The sequence below is a fragment of the Centropristis striata genome, chromosome 9 (assembly GCF_030273125.1).
Source record: "Centropristis striata isolate RG_2023a ecotype Rhode Island chromosome 9, C.striata_1.0, whole genome shotgun sequence".
In the NCBI taxonomy this organism is placed as follows: Eukaryota; Metazoa; Chordata; class Actinopteri; order Perciformes; family Serranidae; genus Centropristis; species Centropristis striata.
In genome coordinates, this window is record NC_081525.1 from 40085818 (window position 1) to 40110361 (window position 24544).

Sequence of the window (24544 nt, forward strand, 5' to 3'; positions counted from 1 at the left end):
CGGTTGAGGCAGGATATTACGTTTATTGGCTTTTATTTTAATCTCCTCATCAATGGCTCGCATCCTAGTCTGGTGCACGGTCTCTTAGAGCAGAAGTACCGACACGATGAACACTCACACAGAAACCACCACCTCAAATCAAATCAAACTTTATTTATATATCGCTTTTTATACATAAAAACCTCTGCTTCCATGCTGATGTCTCCACTGTTTGGACTTCTTTCTCTGTTGGAAACTAAAAGAAGGCGTGCCCTGCACGTCTCCAGACCTGGTGGAAACGTACTGTTAGCCAGTATCAACAGTGTCGTTATAGCTTAACGTCTGCTCTGTTATCTTGCTGTGTGGTTCTGGGAGAATTGACAGGAGATTTAATGTCAACAAGCTGCAGCCTTTAATGATGACTAACAGTCAGGACCAACGTGTGACTCACTTCATGTGTGCAGCAGCCTTCACTGCTCTCAGGAGCCAGTTTTACCTGAAAAATGACTTTCACAGCAACAGGATTCAAACCGATCTGAAAGAATAAACTCTGACCTCGAGTGTGTTTGCATGCATGTTCGTGTGTGTGTGTGTGTGTGTGTGTGTGTGTGTGTGTGTGGAGCCTCATCTGGAGGTGACTGGCAGGTGTAAAGCAGCATGCAGACGATACCCCGCTCTCCTCTCAGTTTTGGTTTTCAGTTGCAAAGCCTCTATTATGTGCTATGTGACACTTGTGTGCCGCTGGCTCGCTAACTACCATTTGCATTAATGGTGAAGGGACCCCTCCCCCGTCACACACACACACACACACACACACACACACACACACCCTCACCCTCCCCTTTACAGTATCACCTACCAACACCACTTTAATGGCTGCAGAGCTGCAGCAACAGGCGTCTCTTTGCTTCCTGATTATTTTCAGTATTAAAACCACACTGTCTTCTGGCCTGTTTATAATTTATCTGCAGACGGGCTGACGCTATCCCACAGACAGACACAGCCAGGGCGGGAAACTATCAGACATCAGTCAGACACTAAACACTTGTTTAAATGTGGCTGTGAAGTCTGACGTCTCGTCACCATTTGGTTCATTTTCCACTGTCACCATTTGTCAACAAAACAAAATTCTGTTTTTGCTGCTAATTCTTAAGTTTGCCATTAAGAAAGATCTGTATTATCTGTTATTGTGGCTTCGTTATTGATTACAATTGTGGAAAAAAGCTTTTATAATCCCAGCATCTGGAAATGTGAAGTCTTGTGTCAGCTCTGTGGCTTTACTGGGCTGTTAACACTTGTCCCAGTTTCTAGTTGATTATCTAGATTGGTGTCAACCTACGTTTTTTCAAAATCTTTGTCATTATTCCTAAACTCCTTCCACATTTTTCAAAATGTTCAGCTCAATTTGGATAGTGTGCAGCTATGTTTACCATTATTACCATTCAGAAGTTATTGAAAATTAATGGAACAAATTTCACAGATTTCCACAGTTTTCAGCTGAAGTCTACTCATTCGTACATTCACATAAAACTCAATTCAAGCTGTAGAGTGCTCCACATGTTTTTCTGGGTATGATTTAACTTATTATAATGGAAGAAATGGTTAGAGAAACCTCTATAGCCACTTCACGTCAACCTCTTCAGAATATTTTATACAGTCATGTAAAGAGTCCATTTACATTTTTAAACATTTGGGACTTGGCACTCTCTTACATCAATTCAACTTTTCATATCTTTTATATTTTTACACAATCACAGTTTAAGTTTCATGCCATTTTAAGAGCTTCTGAGATTTTTACACTAGCATGAGTGGACAACAGCTGTAAAACCCTCAACTTCCCTTCAACCTGCTGTAACTTCCACAGTTTTTACTCTTAATACATACTTTTAACATCAAGTTTGCGTCTTTGGAACAATGAAGCCATGGAAGCAAACACAGTGATCCTTGAAGCGACAGGAGTGCCAACCATAGACTCCAATGAGAACTCTCAGGAGGTTAGCAGGCAGGGCCGGTGTTGTAACCTGCCCTCATTCTCACAAACCTCACACTGTTCATCAGGACGTCTGATCTCTGGAGCTATGCATCACGCTGCTTATCATTGTTTATTATAGACTCAGATTTGTTCTTGGATGTCCTTCAACTCATCACTGAACCATGTATGATGTATGCAACTTAAAGACAACGCCGCCAAGAGACAGCTTTTATTATATATATTATTATTATTATATATATATTATATTTATATATATTTTAAAAAAGAAATATCCTCTTTAGTAGATATGATGTACCTGATTTTCTCCAAGTCTAATACACGTCCCGCTGCAAGCTACTTTTTCTGCGCTGCCCTCCCAAACGTACATGGAGGAGCTCCACAAACCCCCTTTTTCACCACATAGTGACCAGGGGGCCTTGGGGCAGATGTGGCCCAGCAGAGGTAGACCGGTCTGCCTCAACACTCTGGTTCTCTGACAGAGACGAGTCCAACGAGTTTATCTGAATAGCAGAGGTTTAATCCTGAGGGGCCCCGGCCCCGCTGCACATACTATAGACATGAAAACCTATATAACATCCACACCCACTTCAGCATGATAAAGTCTTTGTGTGTGTGTGTGTGTGTGTGTGTGTGTGTGTGTGTGTGAGTGTGAGTGTGTAGATAAGGGTTATATAGAGGGAGCTGAGAGAGAAGAGTATAAAGGCAGAAAGTACAAACACAATAGACAGACAGATAAAGACAATAAAGAAGAAGAAAAAGAGAGAAAAGAGAATAAATGATGAGGTGGCGGTGGTCGTGCAGGTTGGACTGGATGCTGATTGGCTGCTGTTGGTCAACCAGGTGTCTCACTCTGATGATGTCACCTCTGCAGCCTCCAACCACAGACCAATAACAGTAACGTCCATAATGCAGTTGGTCCATTAGCGTCTCCTGTCTGCGCCGCAGGTTGGCGTGTTTTAAAGTGAAGTTATTGTATGAAGAGTAATGTACATTTTAGCCCCTTTCCATTGATTTCCCTTCTTTTAAAGGTACAGCTCCTGTTATTTTCCACCACACTGTTTGGTTAACACATCAGTGATTATGTTTACATAAATCACATTCATCCAACTATTTCTAACAACTAATTCAACAATATTTGAATGAAACTTTAGAGCCACTAAAGCCTGTTAGAGCCTCAGTCAGCTGGCAGGATTTGACTCCTCAGCCAACCTGTCTGTCATATTATAACAGTGTTTACCTCCAGCAAACATTTTCATCATTATTTTGCTCGAGGCTGTTCTTGTTGCAGCTCTGCATGTGAGCAGATTCAGATAGCAGAGCGTGCATTATTCTGAGGTGTGATTGCATTATTTGTGAAAATTGTGATCCTGTTATCATTTAATAAAAGGTGTAACAGGACTGAAATTATAATGATATTTAAAAGGCAATTTCTTGCTTCAACATTTGTTTGTTCCTGCTTTACATTATATTAGATGCAGTGGTGGAATGTAACAAAGTACATTTACTCAAGTACTGTACTTAAGTACAATTTTGAGGTACATGTACTTTACTTGAGTATTTCTATTTTATGTGACTTTATACTTCTACTCCACTACATTTAGAGGCAAATATTGGAATTTTTACTCCACTACATTTAGCTGACAGCTTTAGTTACTTTTCAGGTCGAGATTTAACATGAAAAACATTATTAATTTAAAGTGATTAGATGTTTTATTAAATTAAACCACATAACAGTATATTTAGAGGTTAAAATGAGCCCTGGCTTGAGAAAATAAACCACTGCTTAGATAATTGCTTCAAAAACAATAATTTAATAATATATTTGACAACCTGAGTGGGTCCATTCTGCATAATGAGTACTTTTACTTTTAGTACTTCAAGTACATTTTGATGCTGATATTTTTGTACTTTTACTCAAGTAAGGTTTTGAATGCAGGACCTTTACTTGTACTGGAGTAATCTCACATTGTAGTATTAGTACTTTTACTTAAGTAAGGGATCTGAAAACTTGTTCCACCACTGATTAAATGTTTTGTTCTTTCTCAGAGCTTTTCCATTTTTGTTGACATTTGTTTGTTTGAGCATCAACCCTGACTCAGAAAGAGTTGTGATGCCCTGCAGGATAAAAAATAAAAACAGATTGCATTAAATTCAGTGTATGTATTTACAAAATATATACACTAATATTCAGTGTATATATTTTGAAAATATATACACTGAATAGTACAATCTACTTTGTACTGTACCCAGTTGAGTGTAAGTCAGAATGGATTTTTATATCATTGCGTTCAGTTTTTCACAGCATCTCACTCATGACATATAACACATAGTGTTTTTAAAGTGGTAAATACATGTCTCCAGCCTCCCCGGGTTAAATAACACCTATTGTTCCTGTTCATCATTCTATTAATATCTCCGTTATTGGATTGCATTTGGTGATGTGAGCTAAAATAACATTGCTTACAGAAACCTGGACAGAAAAAATCCATATGCTGACGTGATTTGCATATATCACTAGAGAAGGGCATCTTTTTCTTTCTCTTTTTTCTTTATTGCAGGATTTAATAGATTAATACATTAGTTAACATGTCATATTCTTAAGACTTGTAGCATTCCTGCAAAATGTATATGTTTTATGGTGGATAACTTGTTGTAAACTTTGAGTAAACAATAGGGAAAACAAGTAAATAAAATAATGATACAGCTGGAAAAAGAAGAAGAAAAAAGGAGAGAGAAGAAAATCAATCAAAAAATAAAATAGAGGAGAAATAGAGTAGATTAGTAGTCAGATAGTCAGATAGTCACATAGATAATAAGGGGAAAAAACACCACCCCAGGGCTGTGTAATGTAATATTATTATTATTAGTATAGTAGTTTATTTATTCCATAGTTTTAAATGTTCTTGTTCTTGATTTCTGATTCTATAGGTTATTCTTTCCATTTCTAAGTGATCTTAAAATCATCATCTTTGTTATCCAAATTCTGTCATTGATTTCAGTTCTTGACGTGCTCTAAACAGACAGAAACAGAATGTAAAAGCTGTGAGAATTAAAGTCAGTTGTTCCTCAGAACAATGATCCGTGTTGGTGTTAACAGGAACACTGAATGAGACGTGAAACAGGAGATGATCAGTCAGACGGATGCTGTCAGCATGTTGAACCAGTTCACACTGACAGCTCCGTCACATGGAGGAGAAACTGTGAAACTAATCAACACACCGCCATGTCAACACCGCCACTCTTTAGATTGCTGCAAATGAACAAACACAACAGTAAATGTAGTGTTGCATCATGTCACTCACTCTGATTGCTGGTGTCGTACCAGAAAAAGTGGTTTAACGTCATTTTGAAACTTTTTTTTCTCACATCTGGAACAGCTGGGGTCTGAGCCTCAGCCCTCCTACACTGTAAAAAAAAATCTGTTTCATTTACGGTAAAATATCGGCAGCTGTGGTTGCCAGAATTTCACCGTAAAAAATACAGGGAGTTTTCTACTGTAAATTTAAATGTAAAAATCAGCAAAAACTGTAATTTAGAGTGAGCAGTGCCTTTATTTTTAGGGTGATTGTGTCCTTGTGACATTATGGTGTTTCTCCATTAATTTTACATGAAAAAACTGTGTTTTCTACAGTCTAAAAGTTTTGCATTATTCCTTGATTTACGGTAATTACAAGCATCTACTACGGTGATATTACTTTTTTAATTTTACGGCCTATTTCTGATGCAGTTTGACAGTGTTTTACTGTAATTTTTACAAACATTTTTTACAGTGTACTACTAGTAGGGAAATATCTGAGAGAGAGAGAGAGAGAGAGAGAGAGAGAGAGAGAGAGAGATTTTTTTTATTTTTATAACAATACTTTATTCACATAAAGTCCAAACACATGTTCATGTACACATGTTTAGTAAAAACGGATCAGGAGGTTTGTATAAAAAACGACATCACTCTAAAATAGGTGTAAAAAACAGTCGGTCGTTTTCTATAAAACATAAAATCTTATTAAAACACCAGCACTTATTAAAAGAATCGAAGTCACCAAGATTCTTTCTGATGATGGAAATCACCATCTTTGCTGCTGCACTGATAAAATGTAAAAGTTGCCACTTGTCTTTTTGTTTTCTATGGTATCCAGCCCCCATTATAAAAATCCCCCCTACTGAATATCACGTTAAAAAAACTAAAAAGTGTTTTTAAAAAAGTGAAGAGACTGGTCAGAGAGAGAGAGAGAGAGAGAGAGAGAGAGAGAGAGGGAGGGAGAGAGAGAGAGAGAGAGAGAGAGAGAGAGAGAGAGAGAGAGAATAAAGCAACATGGGGGAGGGGAGTTGGGGGGTAATTTCCAAGATTTATGGTGCGGCACTTCACGAAATGCATGCATCCTGTAATTAAAACTCCCCCTCCGCCTCCAGCAGGCCTGTACATTAGCCTGCACCCCCTCCTCCACCCTCTGCTCCTCCACCCTCTGCTCCTCCACCCTCTGCTCCTCCACCCACCAGAATATAACATCTCATGGCAGCTCGGTGTCACTAATGAGGCTGAATGCCACAATGAGGGCCAGTGTGTTTCATCAGAGGCCTCGGCTGCTGCTGGTCCTCGCTACGGACAGTTTGGAAAATGTTTAATTCCAACTGTTATGTTTTCAAGGTTAGAAATATGTACAAAAATCCATAATATGTTGTTTCATCGGTAACGCTTTATATGAAGGTCCTTGTAATAACCATTAATTAACAAGTAATAAGGCCCTTGTAAGTCCTTACAAGATGCTTATTAACATTATTGTGTGTTTATAAGCTTATATAAGTGTTAATAATGGCATTATAATACAGCTAATAACAGGCTATAAGCGATGTATAATAGGAACATTAATAAAAGCCTCATGAGTATCTTATAATTCTTCATAATAGCATTACAAACACCCATAACCCCCCATTATGTCTTTGTCTTTATTCTGAAAATTCAAGTCTTTTTCCATGTATATTTGGATTCAAGAGTAATCCAAACCTTAAAAACATGATTTAAAAAAGCAATTTCCAAACTTTCAAGGCTTTGTATAAAGACTTTTTTAAAGAAAATTTTATATTTATAAAAACTTTGCATTTAGGTCCTTGTAATAACCATTAACTAACAAGTAATAAGGCCCTTGTAAGTCCTTACAAGATGCTTATTAACATTATTGTGTGTTTATAAGCTTATGTAAGTGTTAATAATGGCATTACAAACACCCATGACCCACCCATTATGTCTTTGCCATGCCTTTATTAATCTTATTTTGTTTGCTTATTGATATTAAAATATACTTTATTGCTCATCTATTATAAGTTAACTATGCTTTTTGCAACTACCGGATCTAAAGCGAGAACAATGCCTTATTACTTGTTAATTAATGGTTATTAAGGACCTTATTATAAAGCACTCGGCTAGCTAATAATCAAACAAGGCAAACTGAACTGACTGGTTCAGTTGTGATTTTTAATGAGTATTGCAGCCAATACATGTGACAGGATATTATTGGAAATTCCTAAATATAGAGTAGAGCTGCAAAGATAAGCCGACCAATCAATTTGCTGATTGACAGTTAATTAAAAACTGTTTTGAAATTTGATTAGTCATTTTTTTTTAAGCAGAAATGTCAAATCTTCTCTGCTTCCTGATTCTCCAGTGTAAAGATTTCCTTTTTTTACTGTTTTATATGATGGTAAACTGATTATTAATTGTTCGGCCAAAACAAGCTTTTTTTTGAAGACGTCACCTGGGCTTATTATCTCTGTATTATTATTATTGTTATTATTTTATTATTTAAATAATTTTATTTAATTTTATTATGTGTCTATTTATTAATTAATATTGTATATATATAAATAATTATAAAAATAAATAAATATAAATATAATAAATAAATAAAAATATATATATAATTATAAAAAATAAATAAATATAAATATAATAAATACATTTATATATATATATATAGTTATAAAAATAAATAAATATAAATATAATAAATAGAAATAAATAAATAAATAAATGTATATATATATATTTTTTTTTTTATTTATTTTTTTTTTCAAAGTCCCAGGTGATATTTTCAACTTTTTTTGTTGGACCAACAGTCAAAAAAACACAAAGATATTCAATTTATTATCTCAAGACAAAATATAGCAGCAAATCCCACAATAATTGAAGACTGGGACTAGAAAATGTTTTGTCCTCAGTTATGGAGAGACTCTGAATAGTTTTGAGTGGAGCAGCTGATCTCCAGCTGTGTGTGTGTGTGTGTGTGTGTGTGTGTGTGTGTGTGTGTGGCTGCGAGCTGTGACATGACTCCTGTGGTGTGATATAAAATGAGTTGTGGCTTTTGTCTGCTGTGTAGTAACAACACGCTGTGTTTCATAACGCTGCCATCTTCAATAACAGGTTATGAAACTGTGTGAGCTCACATAGATACTGTGTGATGTGGAGCTGCAGATATAACTGTGATAGTGAAGCTGAAACACTTCATCATGTGTGTGTGACACATTAATAGAGAGATATTTGACTATCACGTCGGCAAACTGAGCTGGAAAAACAAGCGCAGGCTTCAATGGCCTCCCTGTGCTCCCCCGACTCCCCCGACTCCCCACTTTTACTGCTCACTTTCACCGAACTGTTCCAGAGCCCGGGGCCCCGCCGGCAGCTGGACCACATCAGGTTCTCATCAGGCCAGACCGGCCCCCAAGCAGCATTTCTCTCTGTCGTCTCTTCTCATGATCAGAGAGCTGCTGATTGGTTTCTCATGACAGAACTCTAAAGATCAATGTCCATGCCGTCATTTTGGAGTGATTAGGACATTTTCTGCATCATTTTATATTCAGATTCCTTAGTTTGTTTGTTTTTTGACATTTATTTTTATTGAGCGCTGATAGTACAGAACATGTACAAAAATACAACATTCACAAAAGAAAACTTGGACCAATGCTCACATAATTTTTTGTTTTTTGTATGAATTACCATACCATTTATTTTCTCTAACTGTATGAACTGCATTAAGTCATTAAACCACAGAGACACATTAGGTGGATTTTTAGATTTCCAGTGTAATAAAATTTTTCTGCGTGCAAGCAGTGTTGTAAAAGCAATGATGTTTTTATATATTTTCCTTATTGTAGAATATCTTCTGTCTGTTGTTCCAAATATGGCCATTACTTTGTTGGGTTGTAGGTCAATATTAAGAGCTTCTGATAGCGTTTTAAAGATTACAGACCAATAGGATGCTAGGGCTGAGCAAGACCAAAACATATGGGTTAGATCAGCAGGGGAGATTCCTTAGTTTTATTGTTCATTTATTGTTGTTGATTCAACAAAGAAATTGGAAAGACAGAGTAGCAGAAAAAAATATCAAAATAGAAAACCATGGAAAGAGAAGAGGGGTTAACAGCAACACCCAGATCCTACAGAGGCATTCAACAGTTTCTCTTACTTTTATAGACATTCTTTCCACTAGAATAACATGAATCACATGTGAACAACAACACAAAGCAACAACAAGAAAGATCAGACAAGGAACTGACAGACTGTTGTTCTCTTTAACAGTCTGTAAACAGCCAACCAGTATCACTATCACCATGTATGTTGTCTGATATGTGCCAAGATATATAAAAAAAAACATGTTTTACAAAAAAAACCATGCTTTTTTATTTTCTCTTAGGTTATCAAGTTTACTGATATACTGTATGTTTTATGTGGTAATTATGTTTGATGTTTGTTTGTGTCTTGTTTAGTTTTGATGTGTTAAGGTTTTTGTTTATTATTGTGGTTTTATTTATTTATTTGGGTTGGTTTTGTGATTTTGTTGTTGTGTTTTTTGTTTTGTTTTTGTTTTTCTCTCTGTGTTTGTTCATTGGTGATTTGTGTTGTGTTTTGTCTAAATTAATTTTAAAAAAAAAACGTGTTTTACTGAACATATAAGGCACAAAATGATGCCTGAGGTGATTTAAATATGAAGTTATTTTATTTACTTTTTTTTTAAATGTTCAGCAATTGACTAATACTGAGTATTTCAGTACTGCTGTTAATTTCTCTATGTATTTTTATCTTCTTTTTAGAATTGGTTAACAATGTAATACATGCATATATTTTATAATAATGTCTATTAATATTGAATATTCTTTAATCAACTTATTTGCTTAAGAAAACAGCCCCCTGAGCAGTTTGTGAACTTATATGTGTGCAAAGCGCTGCTCAATCCACATGAACAAGCTCTGTTTTGATTCCAGGTCAAACATCAGTATTGGGTGAATGTTTCCTGTCTGAGATCTTTACTGGTCTTACTGGTCTCAGTAATCCCATATCAGTCAGGCTCTACTTCAAACTTAAATAATGACTCTTTTAGTTAATAAGCAGCTCAAAGTCCAGAGTCAGTCAACAGTGACAGATTATTGTTTCTATAGAGCATGCTGGGAAATGAACATAAAAATAACTCTGACGGATTGATTTTGCGTCATCACAACAACCTGGTCTTTCTTCTTCTTCTTTGGTATTCTTGTGTCAGCTCATGTGTTGCTTTTCTTATAAAATGGCGTGTTTTTTTCTCTTTAAAACCTCACGTTTCATCTGTCTCTCTCCTCTTCCTCTCCACAGCTGTACGAGCTGGACAGAGACCCAAAAAGAAAAGAATTTCTGGACGACCTCTTCAGCTTCATGCAAAAAAGAGGTACGTATGTATCATTACAGCACACCTCCATCCATTCTGTCTTTTATCTCCCTGTATTATATCTCCTTGCTTTCTCTCTCCCCTCCTCCTCCTCTGACATATGACACACAGCCAACTTCTCCTCTTTCACTCACATGGGTGGGGTCTTTATTCATTTCGGAGATGATTGCTTTATGGCTGTGCAGCCCCTCGTCGTTCCCAGGCTATAACTAGAAGGAACACATCGTATCAATGCCTGGGAGTGGATTGGTTTACCTTCCCATCAGGCTGCTTGTCCACACACACACACACACACACACACACACTGACTCAGCCGCCATGCAGGAGCTTCACACACAACATTAAGATGCAAACTGAGCCAAAAACATCTCATTACTCTTCACCCAGACAACTCATTGTCATGTATCAGACGCCCACGGCTTGTTTCAGATCTTCTTGTTGGTTTGTCAAGTTGATTTATAGCTGATTTAATCAGACCAGCAGGCGACGACTGACAGGAGACACAACAGACATGTGCTCACAACTGAAGAGCCCGTACTAAATGTTTACAGTGTCAGAGATGGGCGGATCTGTCAGCGCCACTCTGAGAATGTGAGAGCGCCATCTGCAGGACGCACCCAGAACTGAGGCTTTGCTCCTCAATGCAAATCCAGGATTGATCCGTTTCATGGCATGAAGATTGTGTTGGGCATCACTTTGAGTTTAAAAGAATATGATTTGATAAAAAGATGAGATTATCCTTTCTGGGAAAAGAACCTTTGTCACAGATTGATGCAAGATTTGGAGCATTGATTAGACGCCCTCCAGACAAATACTGTTTTTTTTATGCACTCTACATGTTAAAAAAATTCAAAATAAAAAAAATCCTTTAAAATTAAATGACATCACAACTCTTTTCCAGTGCACCCTGCTTTTTGGGTCTCTCAACCTCTTTATATTGGTGTCAAAAGCTAACAGTTAGCTCTGTAGCAGTACAGTGTGTATGTGCTAACAGGCTAACAGTTAGCTGTGTAGCAGTACAGTGTGTATGTGCTAACAGGCTAACAGTTAGCTCTGTAGCAGTACAGTGTGTATGTGCTAACAGGCTAACAGTTAGCTCTGTAGCAGTACAGTGTGTATGTGCTAACAGGCTAACAGTTAGCTCTGTAGCAGTACAGTGTGTATGTGCTAATAGGCTAACAGTTAACTCTGTGGCAGTACAGTGTGTATGTGCTAACAGGCTAACAGTTAGCTCTGTAGCAGTACAGTGTGTATGTGCTAACAGGCTAACAGTTAGCTCTGTAGCAGTACAGTGTGTATGTGCTAACAGGCTAACAGTTAGCTCTGTAGCAGTACAGTGTGTATGTGCTAATAGGCTAACAGTTAACTCTGTGGCAGTACAGTGTGTATGTGCTAACAGGCTAACAGTTAGCTCTGTAGCAGTACAGTGTGTATGTGCTAACAGGCTAACAGTTAGCTCTGTAGCAGTACAGTGTGTATGTGCTGCTGCTGCAGGAGGTGTTCACTTAGCGATCTCTGTTTGTTTACAACAAGCACCAGACACTCTTTATTAATCACATTATTATATCTCAGCATCCATATCAGAGTTCTGATTAATTGTCTAGTAAGATTGTTAAAGCTTTTTTCAAATGTGTCAAACTCCCCCAAAAAATCCCACTAAGAAGCATTTTTTGTTTCATCTGTGTGTGTGTGTGTGTGTGTGTGTGTGTGTGTTCTTCCAGGAACCCCAGTGAACCGTATCCCCATCATGGCCAAGCAGGTCCTGGACCTGTACATGCTCTACAGGCTGGTGACGGAGAAGGGCGGCCTGGTGGAGGTCATCAACAAGAAGCTGTGGAGGGAAATCACCAAGGGACTCAACCTGCCTACCTCAATCACCAGCGCAGCCTTCACCCTCCGCACACAGTCAGTACACACACACACACACACACACACACACACACACACACACCTCCAGTTGCTGTGGATGAAAGTTTCACTGTCAGTTACAGACCACAACCAGCTGTTAACAAAACTTACAAGTAGCAGATGTTATTGGGCAGTTTTGGTTTCTGTCATTGCTCAGAAAACTGATCAATAACACAACTGATTTGAGTTTCTATAACCTTTAAAGTCTTTACCCATAATCCTTTTGTTCTGCTCAGAGATTTCATTCATGTGGAGCTGCTGGCTATCATATGTCCAAAAGCGTCATTTTCGTTTGACCAGTTAACCCCTGTGTTAAAAGTCACTCCCTGTGGTTACAACAATGACATCTGCATTTTTAAGACTCCTCAAGTTTTAATTAATTTTTCTATTATTCAAATTTAATGTGTCTATCAAGATAAACCCTGGAAGTGCATCATCTTGTTTTCACGACAAACACTCACAAATACAAGACACAATGTTACAAAGCAAAACAACAACAAGAAACTGTCTAAAGGTAACTTGTTGCAATCACTTATCACTTACTGAAGTAATAATCCTGAACTCAATATTTTGAAAGCAGGGGTTTCAAACTCAAATACACAGTGGGCCAAAATATAAAACTTGGACAAAGTCGTGGGCCAACATTGATATTTATTGAAAAAATTGACCTAAACAAGTTCAAACGAAATGGAACAAGCAAAGCTTGATATAACTTAATATTGCAAACATGCAAAATCGAATATCAAATAAAACAAACAAACACATCAATGGCATTCATTTCTTAAATAAAATTTAATAAAAATTGTATGTCCCTTTATTTTATATGCGGCCTTCTTTAAATTTAAATTTAACAGTAATCTTTTTCCACAGGCTAAAAATAAATGTAATTTTGCCAAATGACTAATAATAATATCCTTCAATGAATGTGCAGCCATTCAAGCCTTGGACTAGCAAGAAAAAGTGCATAAAGACACTTTAATTGTTGCTCAGTTTGCTCCACACTGATCTACTGTGTTCAAGCCAGAACACCAGCAGAGCATTCTGGGATTTGTAGTATTATTTGCGCTGTATAATACCGGCGACCCAGCTCTGGTTGTCATTTGGTATTTCCTTGCGGGCCAAATATAATTATACTTATACTTATACAGAGTTTGACACCTCTGCTTTAAAGGAACTCCAGCTGTTTATTATTATTATTCCTTCATGTTTAGGTGTAAATGGTCAAAATCAAAGCAGCAGAGAAATTCTTTTAGTCCTTTGTACGGGTTAAACTTGAAAACAATCATTCCTACGCTTCCTCTGCCTGATGAGTGTGTGTTGCCATGTTCCTCTCAGATACATGAAGTACCTGTACCCATACGAATGTGATAAGAGGGGTCTGAGCAACCCCAACGAGCTCCAGGCGGCCATCGACAGTAACCGGCGGGAGGGCCGGCGCCAGAGCTTCGGCAGCTCCCTCTTCACCTACTCGCCCAACGGGACGCCCACCATGCTCTCCTCCCCCAAGCTGCCCTCCGCCGGCGTGGGCCTGGTGGGCACCAACGGAGCCTCGCTGACCCCCATCCAGAAGATCAAGAAAGGTGGGATTAGTGTATTACACTCAATGTTTGAAGACTCGTGAAGGAGGTCAGAACATTTAACCCTTTATCAGGCAAAGAACTATATTTGGTAGTTATATTTGGGAGAAAAAAGTTGCAAAATGACTAGATTAAAGTGGCAAACCTACGAGAAAAAAAGTGGAAAATACAGATCCTTAAAGAGCAGAGGGAATAAATCCTGTGAAAGCCTTTTAGCCATTAATAGTTTACTTTTTTTGTGAGCTATGCTTTGTTTTCAAAATGTTTTGGAAGTGTTGCTATTTATTACATTTGTAGATAATATTGTATAACTTTTTCACTGTTAACCCTTTATCAGGCAAAGAACTATATTTGGTAACTTCAGGTAATATTTCGAGAAAAAAGTTGCAAATTTATTAGATTAAAGTTGCAGATTTACGAGAAAAAAGTGGGAAAAAAGCAACTTTTTTCTCCCAGATTCACTTTAAATCTCATAAATCTGCACATTTTTTTCTCGTAGATTTGCCACTTTAATCTTGTAAACTTTTTTCTCAAAATATTATTTACGTATGTTTTTTTTACACATTCTGGCAGTATGTAATGTCCTCCAATATTCTCCAGGGTTGAAATTTGGAATTTGCAAGTATTTCAATGAGTGTCCTATTAAGGGTTAAAGTGGTGAATCTGGGAGAAAAAAGTTGTTTTTTTCCCACTTTTTTCTCGTAAATCTGCAACTTTTTTCGCGCAGATTTGCCACTTTAAATCTCATAAATCTGCAACTTTTTTTTCTTGTAGATTTGCCACTTTAATCTAGTAAATTTGCAACTTTTTTCTCAAAATATTACCTGAAGTTACCAAATATAGTTCTTTGCCTGATAAAGGGTTAATGATTGCTGGTTCTGTCCTTTTTTTTTCAAACCTTGAGTTTCAAAGCTGTATTTTTAACTTCAAGGAAGCAGATTCAGTCCTGCTGATTTCTGTCCGTGTCGTCACAGAGGACTATAGTTATAATATTGCCTTGATAACACGTCATACTCTGTTGTACTGGAGCTAACCTGCTCTCCCTCTCTGTGGTGTTCTGCCAGAAGAGGAGGGAGGCCAGCCTCTGGCGGGGCTGGGCGTGGCCCGTCTGCCAGCGGGCGCTCTGGCCGGTCACTCGGTGGCGGCCGTGCAGGCGGCGGCGGCTCAGACCGCCATGGCGGCTCAGATGGTGGCTCTGGAGCAGCTGAGGGACAAACTGGAGGCCGGCGAGCCGCCAGAGAAGAAGATGGCGCTGCCGGCAGAGGAACACCACAGACTGCTGCAGAGAGCGCTGCAACACAACCTGCTGGCCATGACCGCCCAGATCCCCATGAACATACGCATCAGTAACCAAGGTACAAGTCACTGGAGTTACTCATATATTCAGCCAACAGAAGTAGAGTGAAACAACCTCTGTTAACATTTTATTCTCTCTTCAAAGCCACCGGGCTCCAAAAGCGTAACCTGACAGAACAGAAGAGTTTGTTTGTGTTATTGTGTGTCTTTGATTAGTCCATAATAACCCTTTAAACCAGGGGTGTCAAACTCTGGCCAAATTTGGCCCGCAGTGTAATTTTATTTGGCCCGCGAGGCAATACCAAATTATTATCTTATTATTGTACTATAAAAGCTGACCCGCCGGTATTATACGGCACATTTACCGCTAATACTACAAATCCCACAATGCCCTGCTGTTGTTTTGGCGCGTCAATCAGGACAGGACCCAGAAACGCTCCTCTGTGACTGTCGTCATAGCAACCTCAAGCTAGAGCTGTCTCCCAGCTACCCCTTCCCAAAAATGGAGGAAAGAAAGGCAGAATTTATTAACCTGTTGAGAAAGTTTATTTTGATATTTAAATCAGAAGGATGCAAATAGAAAAGAGGCATACGATTTTTATTTAATTTTTATTTAATAAATTAATGACATTGATGTGTTTTTTATTTTAAATTTGATTTTGCATGTCTGCACTATTAAGTTATATATTGTATGTTTATAAGCGTTGCTGGTTCCATATTTAATGTTAAAGCAAAACATGTTTGGTATATATTAAAAGGTTTATTTGTTCAATGTTGGCCCGCGATTTTATTCAAGTTTTACATTTTGGCCCATTGTGTATTTGAGTTTGACACCCCTGCTTTAAACAATAACACAGACAGACGTTGTGGTCAAGGCAGCAGTAGAGCAGCCTCTTCTGTGTTCTGCAAGATAAAATCACTATTTTTGTCAATGGAGTCTGGTGGCTTTGATGAGAGCAGAGATAATGGCTTCAGTCCTCTCCGTGCCAACGTGAACAGGGCTGTCTGACAGCTAGGTAAAGCAGTGAAAATGTTCTAAATATAGCATACACTCAAACCGGAACTGGTTTTTAAAATACATTTAGCTGCAGCCCGACCACAGCTGTACATTGCTTAACTTCCGTGCCAGTACTCTGTGTGCCGAGCACCATCTGCTGTGAACTTCTCATGCAACCCCAGTTCAATAAATCCTTTGTTAATACTTGGCCATTTGGTTCAGTAGACATAAATATATAACTATCATTCACAAAATAATAACTTAATAACTTTAGCCCAATGAACTGGTGATTAATGACAAGCCTGAAGATGATAAACATGTACAGTAGAGGTACACACCTTCTCATTCAATGCGTTTCCTTTATTTTCATGACTATTTACATTGTAGATTCATCAAAACTATGAATGAACACATGTGGAATTATGTACTTCACAAAAAAGTGTGAAATAACTGAAAACATGTCTTATATTCTAGTAAGCAAAGGGTGGTTACTTTGAGGAATCTAAAATACAAGACATGTTTTCAGTTATTTCACACTTTTTTGTGAAGTACATAATTCCATATGTGTTCATTCATAGTTTTGATGCCTTCAGTGAGAATCTACAATGTAAATAGTCATGGAAATAAAGAAAACGCATTGAATAGAAGAGAAGGTGTGTCCAAACTTTTGGCCTGTACTGTATATATATATTTTTTGAGTTTCCTATTTTGCACCAATGGGAGTTGCACTCCAATTTCGTTGTATATATACAATGACAATAAAGGCTATTCTATTCTATTCTATTTAAAAAAACGTTTTGAAGCTCCAGTTTAACTCAACTAAAATGGACATTAAACACTTCCATACTCCTTCCTTGGAACAGAATATATGACATTAAACTTTTGGAAGAAAATCCCTTGGGGGGTTCTATTTGTGGCTGCAAATTATCTTTTTTATTTTAGAATAATTTAATTTTTGAGACAATAAAACATCAGAAAACAGGTCAAAGCTGTGCTTACAAGAAGGTGTGTCCAAACTTTTGGCCTGTACTGTACATAGATAATAAAACCAGCTGATGAGGAATTTATAAAATCCATACTATGTATGTATGTATTATGTATATTTGTATTTAGAATTACAATAATCAATCAGCGTAAAGTATGATCTTGCAGAGAGATGCAGCTCAGAAGAACTTTTGATAGTAAACTTGTGCAGATGCGTATTGTTGTGGATGGTATATTTTATTGTTGTACCTCCTGAATGTACATGAGCTACATTTCTCTCTCTTTCACCCTCTTCCTGGCAGTTGGTATCTGAAGACATTCTTGTCTTCTCACCACAAACCACAGCACCAAACAGTGAGGAAGCAACCCGCTGCAGGCCTATACATTGACCTCTTTAGCTGACAGGAGCAGCGTGTATACATTCATGTGTGTGTTTGTGTGAGCAGGGATTCCCCTCTGCCTGCTGACACTTTGATCTTATAGCAGTTTGTCTTGGTTGCTGTCTATCTGATTCAACACGCAAACTGTTTCTCAGTACTGATAATACAGGTGACTTCAGAGAAATGAAGAGAAATTGGACGTTTTTGCAAATTCCCACAGAAAGTTCTTTGTGCTGTGAGAGTAGTGTCATCTTGAGTTGCTCTTTTGGTTTATGGATAGAAAAATCCACTCAGGACTGGTGTTACATGGTGTAACACTTTACAATAACCATCATTTATAGATGGTAAATAGACCATTTATAAATGGTAAACAGATAGTTTATTAATGTTTAATCATCATTTATAAACCATATATAGGCCATTTAGAATGGTGAATAGAAAATGTAATAATGTTGAACTATAATTTATAAATGCCAAATAGATTACTTTACCATAAACAAACATAATTATTAGTTTATTAATAGCTTTACACACATTATAACATTTTTAACACCATATTAAGTATGTAAATGATTTCAAAATTATTCTTATACCTTTAAGAAATTGCTTGAAACCATTTAAAGATTAAATATGTATAGAATTTTGTAAATGGTTAATAATAATTGGTTTATAAACCATCTATAAACATCCCTTAGATGGTTATTGTAAAGTGTTACCGACATTTTTTAGTTTTTACTCTAAATCAGGAGTCGGCAAGCTTTACTAACAAAAGAGCCATTGTTGGCCAGAAAAACAGAAAACATGTCGGATTGGAGCCACAAACCTTTTTTTGGGCCTTACAATGAAGATAAAATGAAGATAAAACAGCCTACTAGGTCCAAATTAGCCTACCAACATTACTAATAGGTCATAATGAGCATTTATTAATATTATTTAGTCAGAGTGCAGCGAGTACCCGAGTCCAAATGAGAGGTTGGACACAAAAGAAATATCTCCGGAGATTTAGAATCAAAAGGGAAACACAGAAAAAAGACATGAAGTTAGCAAAAAGTAGAGGTCAAGGCGCTTTTTCGTAGACTTTCGTAAGTTATGATGCACATTGTAATTGTTGAAACATTTTTTTTTTTCATTTTTTTAATTCACTTTTTATTGAGGAATTTTTTTTACATTTTATACAGAACAAAGAACAAGAACAGTTGGGACGGGGGGTACCAATATCACACAGCATCATCATTTTCTCCTATCATCATTCTTTGCAGCAGTCGTTGTTAGTTAAATGACAGTTTTAAATAAAATCAGAACTTGTAGGCTTAACATATTCTGTCCATTTTGACCAGGTTTTGTAAAATGAGTCCATTTGTAGTTGAAACATTTTTTAATGCTGTATATAAGCTCCAGACTTTTACAATTGTAGAATACAAATTGATTTGGGCCTACACCAATGATGAATGAAATTTAAAACATAAGGAATTCATTCATTTCATTCATTCATTTGTTTCATTTCATGTAATTTCTTTGTCACAGCCACAGGGAGCCACTGCAGACGGCCTGAAGGGCCTCATGCAGCTCCAGAGCCTACCACTGCTCTCAATAAAACTACAGTTTGTTAAACCAGCTCCTCTTTGTGTTTGTCCTTCTTGCAGACAGCAGGCAGGACTCGGCCCTGAACCTCACCACCAACGGCACAAGCAGCATCAGCATGTCGGTGGAGCTGAACGGAGTGGTGTACGCGGGTGAGTAGTGATGTCACGCTATGGCCGCGTTCAGACTGCAGGCGAATCTGATTCAAATCAGATTCCTACTCAAATCCGATTTTTAGGGCTGACTGTCCACACTGTTAAACAGCAAGTGTCCAAATCGGATATGGCTCCGTTCAGACTGGGCCACATTATTGACTGATCTGACAGGTTGCCATAGTAACGGCGTCTGACGTCGTAACGGTGTGCTGCGTAGAGTGACGTCACGGACAGTCAAAACACGCTACGGAGGAGAGGATTCAACTTTTCCACTTTGGAAGGTGGTTTCAGATTTTTGCATCTTTAAGCCCCAAAAACGCCGTCACCGTCTAAACGAAAGGCACTTCCCATAAAATATTTTGTTGTTTTTACCCGCAAGCGTCCTCGTGTAAACGGGGCCTGTATCTGTTCCTCTCAGCTTTATTTTTTAAATGGAGGTGAAATTTACCAGGTGTACTTTGGATTCTGTCCTAATTTCTGTATTATAAGCTTCCTTGCCAAGTAGTTAGCTATGTAATAATACAAAAACTTTTTTTCTTCATAAAGTATGAGAGGCAAAATGGAAATAAAGATCTGTTGTTATCAAAAACAAGATATTTAAAGAATACTTGGAATATTCAATCATAAAATAAGTAAAATAAATAAATAACATGGGATGCGTTTCATTGTTGACCCATTTTGTGCATTAGAAGGGGTTAAAATATGTTGTGCATCAAATGGTTAAATGGAGGTGAAATTGACCAGGTGTACTTTGTATTCTGTCCTAATTTCTGTGTTTCTTTTGTCTTGTCCAGGCGTTCTCTTTGCTCAGGCAGCAGCATCGTCCGTCTCCAACAAGTCGGTCAGCAGCCACGTGGCTCCACAGCAGCAGCTCAACACACCTACCTCAACCTCCACCTCCAGCAACCCGTTGTCTTAACAATCCCCCAGCCTTTCCCCTTTTGTTTTTTTAAATTACCACGCTAAGTAAAGCCAAAAATCAACCTCATTTTCTACATAATCTATGCCAAAAAGAGAAGAACGATAAACTGTACAGAAAGACACAAACTGAATCTCAGATCACTTGAAGTACACTATCTCAGGTTTCCTCTCACCAACTCACCTCTTTTGTTCTTCATAGCCAAAATGATTTCGGAAAAAAAACAAAACATCTCATCCGAGAGCCAGTATATGCTAAAAAAAAATATGTATGCACAACCTGTGAATTATTTATTTCTGCATAAATGTACAGATTATCGGAGAACAAAAGAGAAGGTAATAACCAGGAAGGGTAATGCACTGTTTACACACACACACACACACACACACATACACAGCTACTGATTGACAGCAATGTTTTATCCTCTAGGGGAGAGATTTTTTTTTTTTACCTTTTCATTGTTTTATTGTTATTCTCTTTACTGTGTTTTATCATTTAAATCTTTAACAATCCTCTCACTGCAGGAGAAAAAAATATATATTTAGAATTCTATAAAAAAAAAAGTATGAATATCCTCTATTTTTAATCAGAAAAGCTTTAAAGGTATATGTTGTTCTGTCAGGGCATAGTACAATGTACCGTTGTGACCTCATTTTGTGTAAAACCTTATACACATGGCAGCCATTTTGGATTTCTGTTTGGAAGAGTAGGGCGCAGGTGTGTACAGAGATACAAACCATATCAAGGCTTCAGATCCTCCAAGAGTAAAACTAAAGAATCTGCAAGTTTTGGTTCGCTTTCTCAGAAGTTAGAGCCGTTATTGATACGCTGCCAGTGGCTCAGAAGTAGCCAGTTAGCTGGAATGCTACATTCAAGCAGTTCTTATGGGTTTTTTTTTCCCAGCTGGCTGACTTTTATCTTAAATCCTCACCTGCTTGTTGACATGAGGCCAGTTAGATGTGTACCTGTGCCAATTTTGCAGGTAGTTTGTCAAGCTAAGTGTTCAAAATGGCTGTTTTGTAAAAAAATAAGGTCAGTTGTACAGGTCGGAAATGAACTAAAGCCTTATCAAGGGTTGTTTTCCCCTCACTGCACCTCAACACGCTGGACTCTCTGAGCCTCGGGGCGTCCACAGACTGTTGCTGTTTGGGGTCAAGATTGTATGTGAATAGTACACGTCTTTGATTGTTCTCAGGTGTCTGTCTGCTCAAAGGAAAGACCAGTTTTCATCTTTTTCTTTTTTCTAACTTGGCCTTCTAGTGGAGTGATTGTCTTAAAGTCAGATGCATGCTTGTATTTGTAGAAAAAGCCCTTCAGCGATCAGGAGTGAGGCAGGGAAACTCTGATTTCTTTCTTAAAGTCACAGGAGTCGTCTTTCCACTAAATCCTTTTCTCATTGTGGAGACGCTCACATGGACAATCAGGTGTCAGGAGACGCTGTCTGAGCTGCAGAAGACAGCTCATATCTGACCTTTTTATTTTGTATCATAGATTACAGATGCTTTTATTTTTTGTTTCAGCTTTGTGTTTTGCATGACTTAGTGCTTCTTCTGATCCAAGTGCTTCTTATCCTGCTGTGACGAGGACCGGGTCTCCTTGTGACTGGCTGTCAAGGATATAACACAGAATGTCTTGTGATCCTCTGACTGTTTTTAGATGTTGCTTCATTGGGGCTTTTGACAATGTGATCTGGGAGGTAACCATAGCTGCGGCTTGTGTCTTAGTGTCTCAGTTAGTGGACATAGCTAGTCATTCATGCCTAGCTGTGTTTCTGCATTTTGAAGTAGATCAATCATTCAGCTTTTTGAACTTTAACCTGTGTTACCTCTCTGGACTGTTAGAGATTGTTACTCTACCCCCCTATGCAAAGCAGCCTCATTCCTACTGACGCTAGGAAGTAAATCAGGCTTTGTATGTGGGTTCTGTTCTGAGGCCTTAAAACAGCATGAGATGACCGGAGAGCCAGCAGTACCTCCGTCTAATCACTTTTTACTGTTCCAGTCAAATATCACCAGATGGCTGTCGCCGCTTTGATTCTGGACTCTCCTCTCAGTGGGAAACCACCTCCAGCTGCTACACAAACACTGGTCACTTCTGAAAAGTAATCTTTACACTCGGACAGCCAACAACTCTCGTTCAAAGACACAAAGACTCAATCATTAAGTGCTCTTCTTAAAGTTTGGTGAAATAGTGAGCTGTTTTATTACTTCCTTAAAAAGAAAAGTGAAGCTTTAGTGGAAACATACACAGAGAATGTTAGTTCACTTTCATCAGCTGAAGGCACGCTGTGAAAGGGTCAAACTTCTAAGACCCAAAAAAACAAACAGCTCACCATTGTAGCAACCTGTCAATCATACGGTAGCCCCGCCCTAAAGCATGTCGTCTATTTTACTATAAATTAGACTGCAATTTAATCCATTGATGCCTGACAAGCGGATACGTCGTTTTGTAGTATTTGTATAAGCTCTCAAATACTTTTTGAATTTCATTTCTATCTGCTACAGAGGCTGAAAAATCTATTATTTAGTAGAAGAGTTGACACTTCTGTTGAATTTACAGAAAAACTTCAGGTTTTAGGGGCTGATTTTAAAATCGCCCAGAGGTTTTACAGGCGTTTTAGGCCTCAATGGGTTAAAAGAAACACCCTGATTTATTGAAGAAGACTTGAAACTAGCTACTGAGACCATACAATTATTTGGAAAATGTCCACTGACTTAATAAATCAAGTGAGAAGTCTCATAGACTTCTATACAATAACTTCTTTTTGCAACTATTGTAGTCGCCCCCTGCTGGTCATTAAAAAGAATGCCGGTTTTTAAAAAAGACATTGACTTTAAGACAAGGTAACCAGAAATGCAAAAAAGCATACTCATTTAGGAGTTTTAGGTCTTTCCTGCAGCTCTCTGTGGTTTTCTGTATGCTCGGCTCATTTGTAACTACGACAAAAAGATCCGGGGTGGAAATAAGAAATCATTCTTTTCTATTCCTCTGTGTAAGCAGCTGTAAATGTAGTTTTGTGACAGGTGAAAGCCCAGCATGTCTCTCTGTCTGCATGAGGAGCAGATGTCACAGTTGCTGGTATAATGGCTGACAATCACACAGAGACATGCTGGGGCTGAGACGTTTGGAGGGGGAGGGCTGCTGGAGGAAGCTGCATTCAATCAATACTGATCTTAAGGATCAACATTGCTTTTTTAGATTTGACTCTGTGACCTTTTGGGCCCTGAGGCAACATCCAAGCACCTGCCTCCTCCTGAGGATCCATGTTTACCATATCTATATATCTATCTATCGACTGGCTCTGGGAGATATTTGCATTTGAACAGTGGAGGTTCTGCAGCTCTCTGTCCTCCAGGTTGTGTCTCCGTCTTCAGGAAAGGTTTCTAATTGCGTGGTAGAGACAATCAGGTGATGTTGTGACAACACTGTATACCTCCAAACACTCTGACATCCCTTCAACCACAACCAAGCTCCGTTCTACCTCAAGGATAATAATAAAGCTTTGGCAGATTTCTTTGCTTCAGCCACAACAGACTGTTGAAGGTTGTGTTCATGCAGGGAAACCTCTTCAAAATGTTGGTGATGCTGGTTCATAAAGACTTTGAAGAGATCGTAATGACCACAGACAATCAGATATCAGAGATGTCAGAAGAGCTGAGGGTTCAGTGAGCTTCTGTGCTAGGAGCGCCCCTCAGTGGCAGGTTCTTGCTATGACACACAATCAGTTCAGGTTTCCTTAATGGGGAAAAAGTTTAACTCAGACTGCAAAAGACTCGGACCATTTACTGCAAACATACATATTTTCAGTGTTCATATATTTGTTTCCTTCCAGTGTTTCTAGAGTTGTTGGTTTTTTTTGCTTGTTGAGCCTCTTTAGTTCAGAACGGGACATGAAAAGGCTCCTGTTGAAACCAGACTCAAACTCTGTTACATGCATTAACTTCATGCAAAATCCTCTCTTGCTTGTAAGCCTGTCGTGATAACGAGTTATGTTGGATGAGATAGTTTCCCCATGATTGATGATGACATGCAGAGATAAATTCCAACCAGTAGACTCCAGTGTTGCCAACTTTCTGGCTGGATTTACC

At 38.1% G+C, this 24544-nt stretch overlaps 1 protein-coding gene across 2 annotated transcripts in view; it reads left to right on the forward strand.

Annotated features, from left to right (window-relative positions):
- Positions 1-24544, forward strand: part of arid3a (AT-rich interactive domain 3A) — a 52697-nt gene extending 28153 nt beyond the window's left edge. The window contains exons 3-8 of one of the 2 annotated variants that reach the window (XM_059341882.1): positions 10587-10659; positions 12381-12564; positions 13903-14147; positions 15209-15499; positions 19445-19534; positions 20332-24544. In XM_059341882.1, the coding sequence (XP_059197865.1) occupies positions 10587-10659; positions 12381-12564; positions 13903-14147; positions 15209-15499; positions 19445-19534; positions 20332-20456 (1008 nt within the window). In that variant the 3' untranslated portion in view covers positions 20457-24544. The remainder of the gene's footprint in view (positions 1-10586; positions 10660-12380; positions 12565-13902; positions 14148-15208; positions 15500-19444; positions 19535-20331) is intronic. The other variant, XM_059341883.1, reaches the window with a different exon arrangement.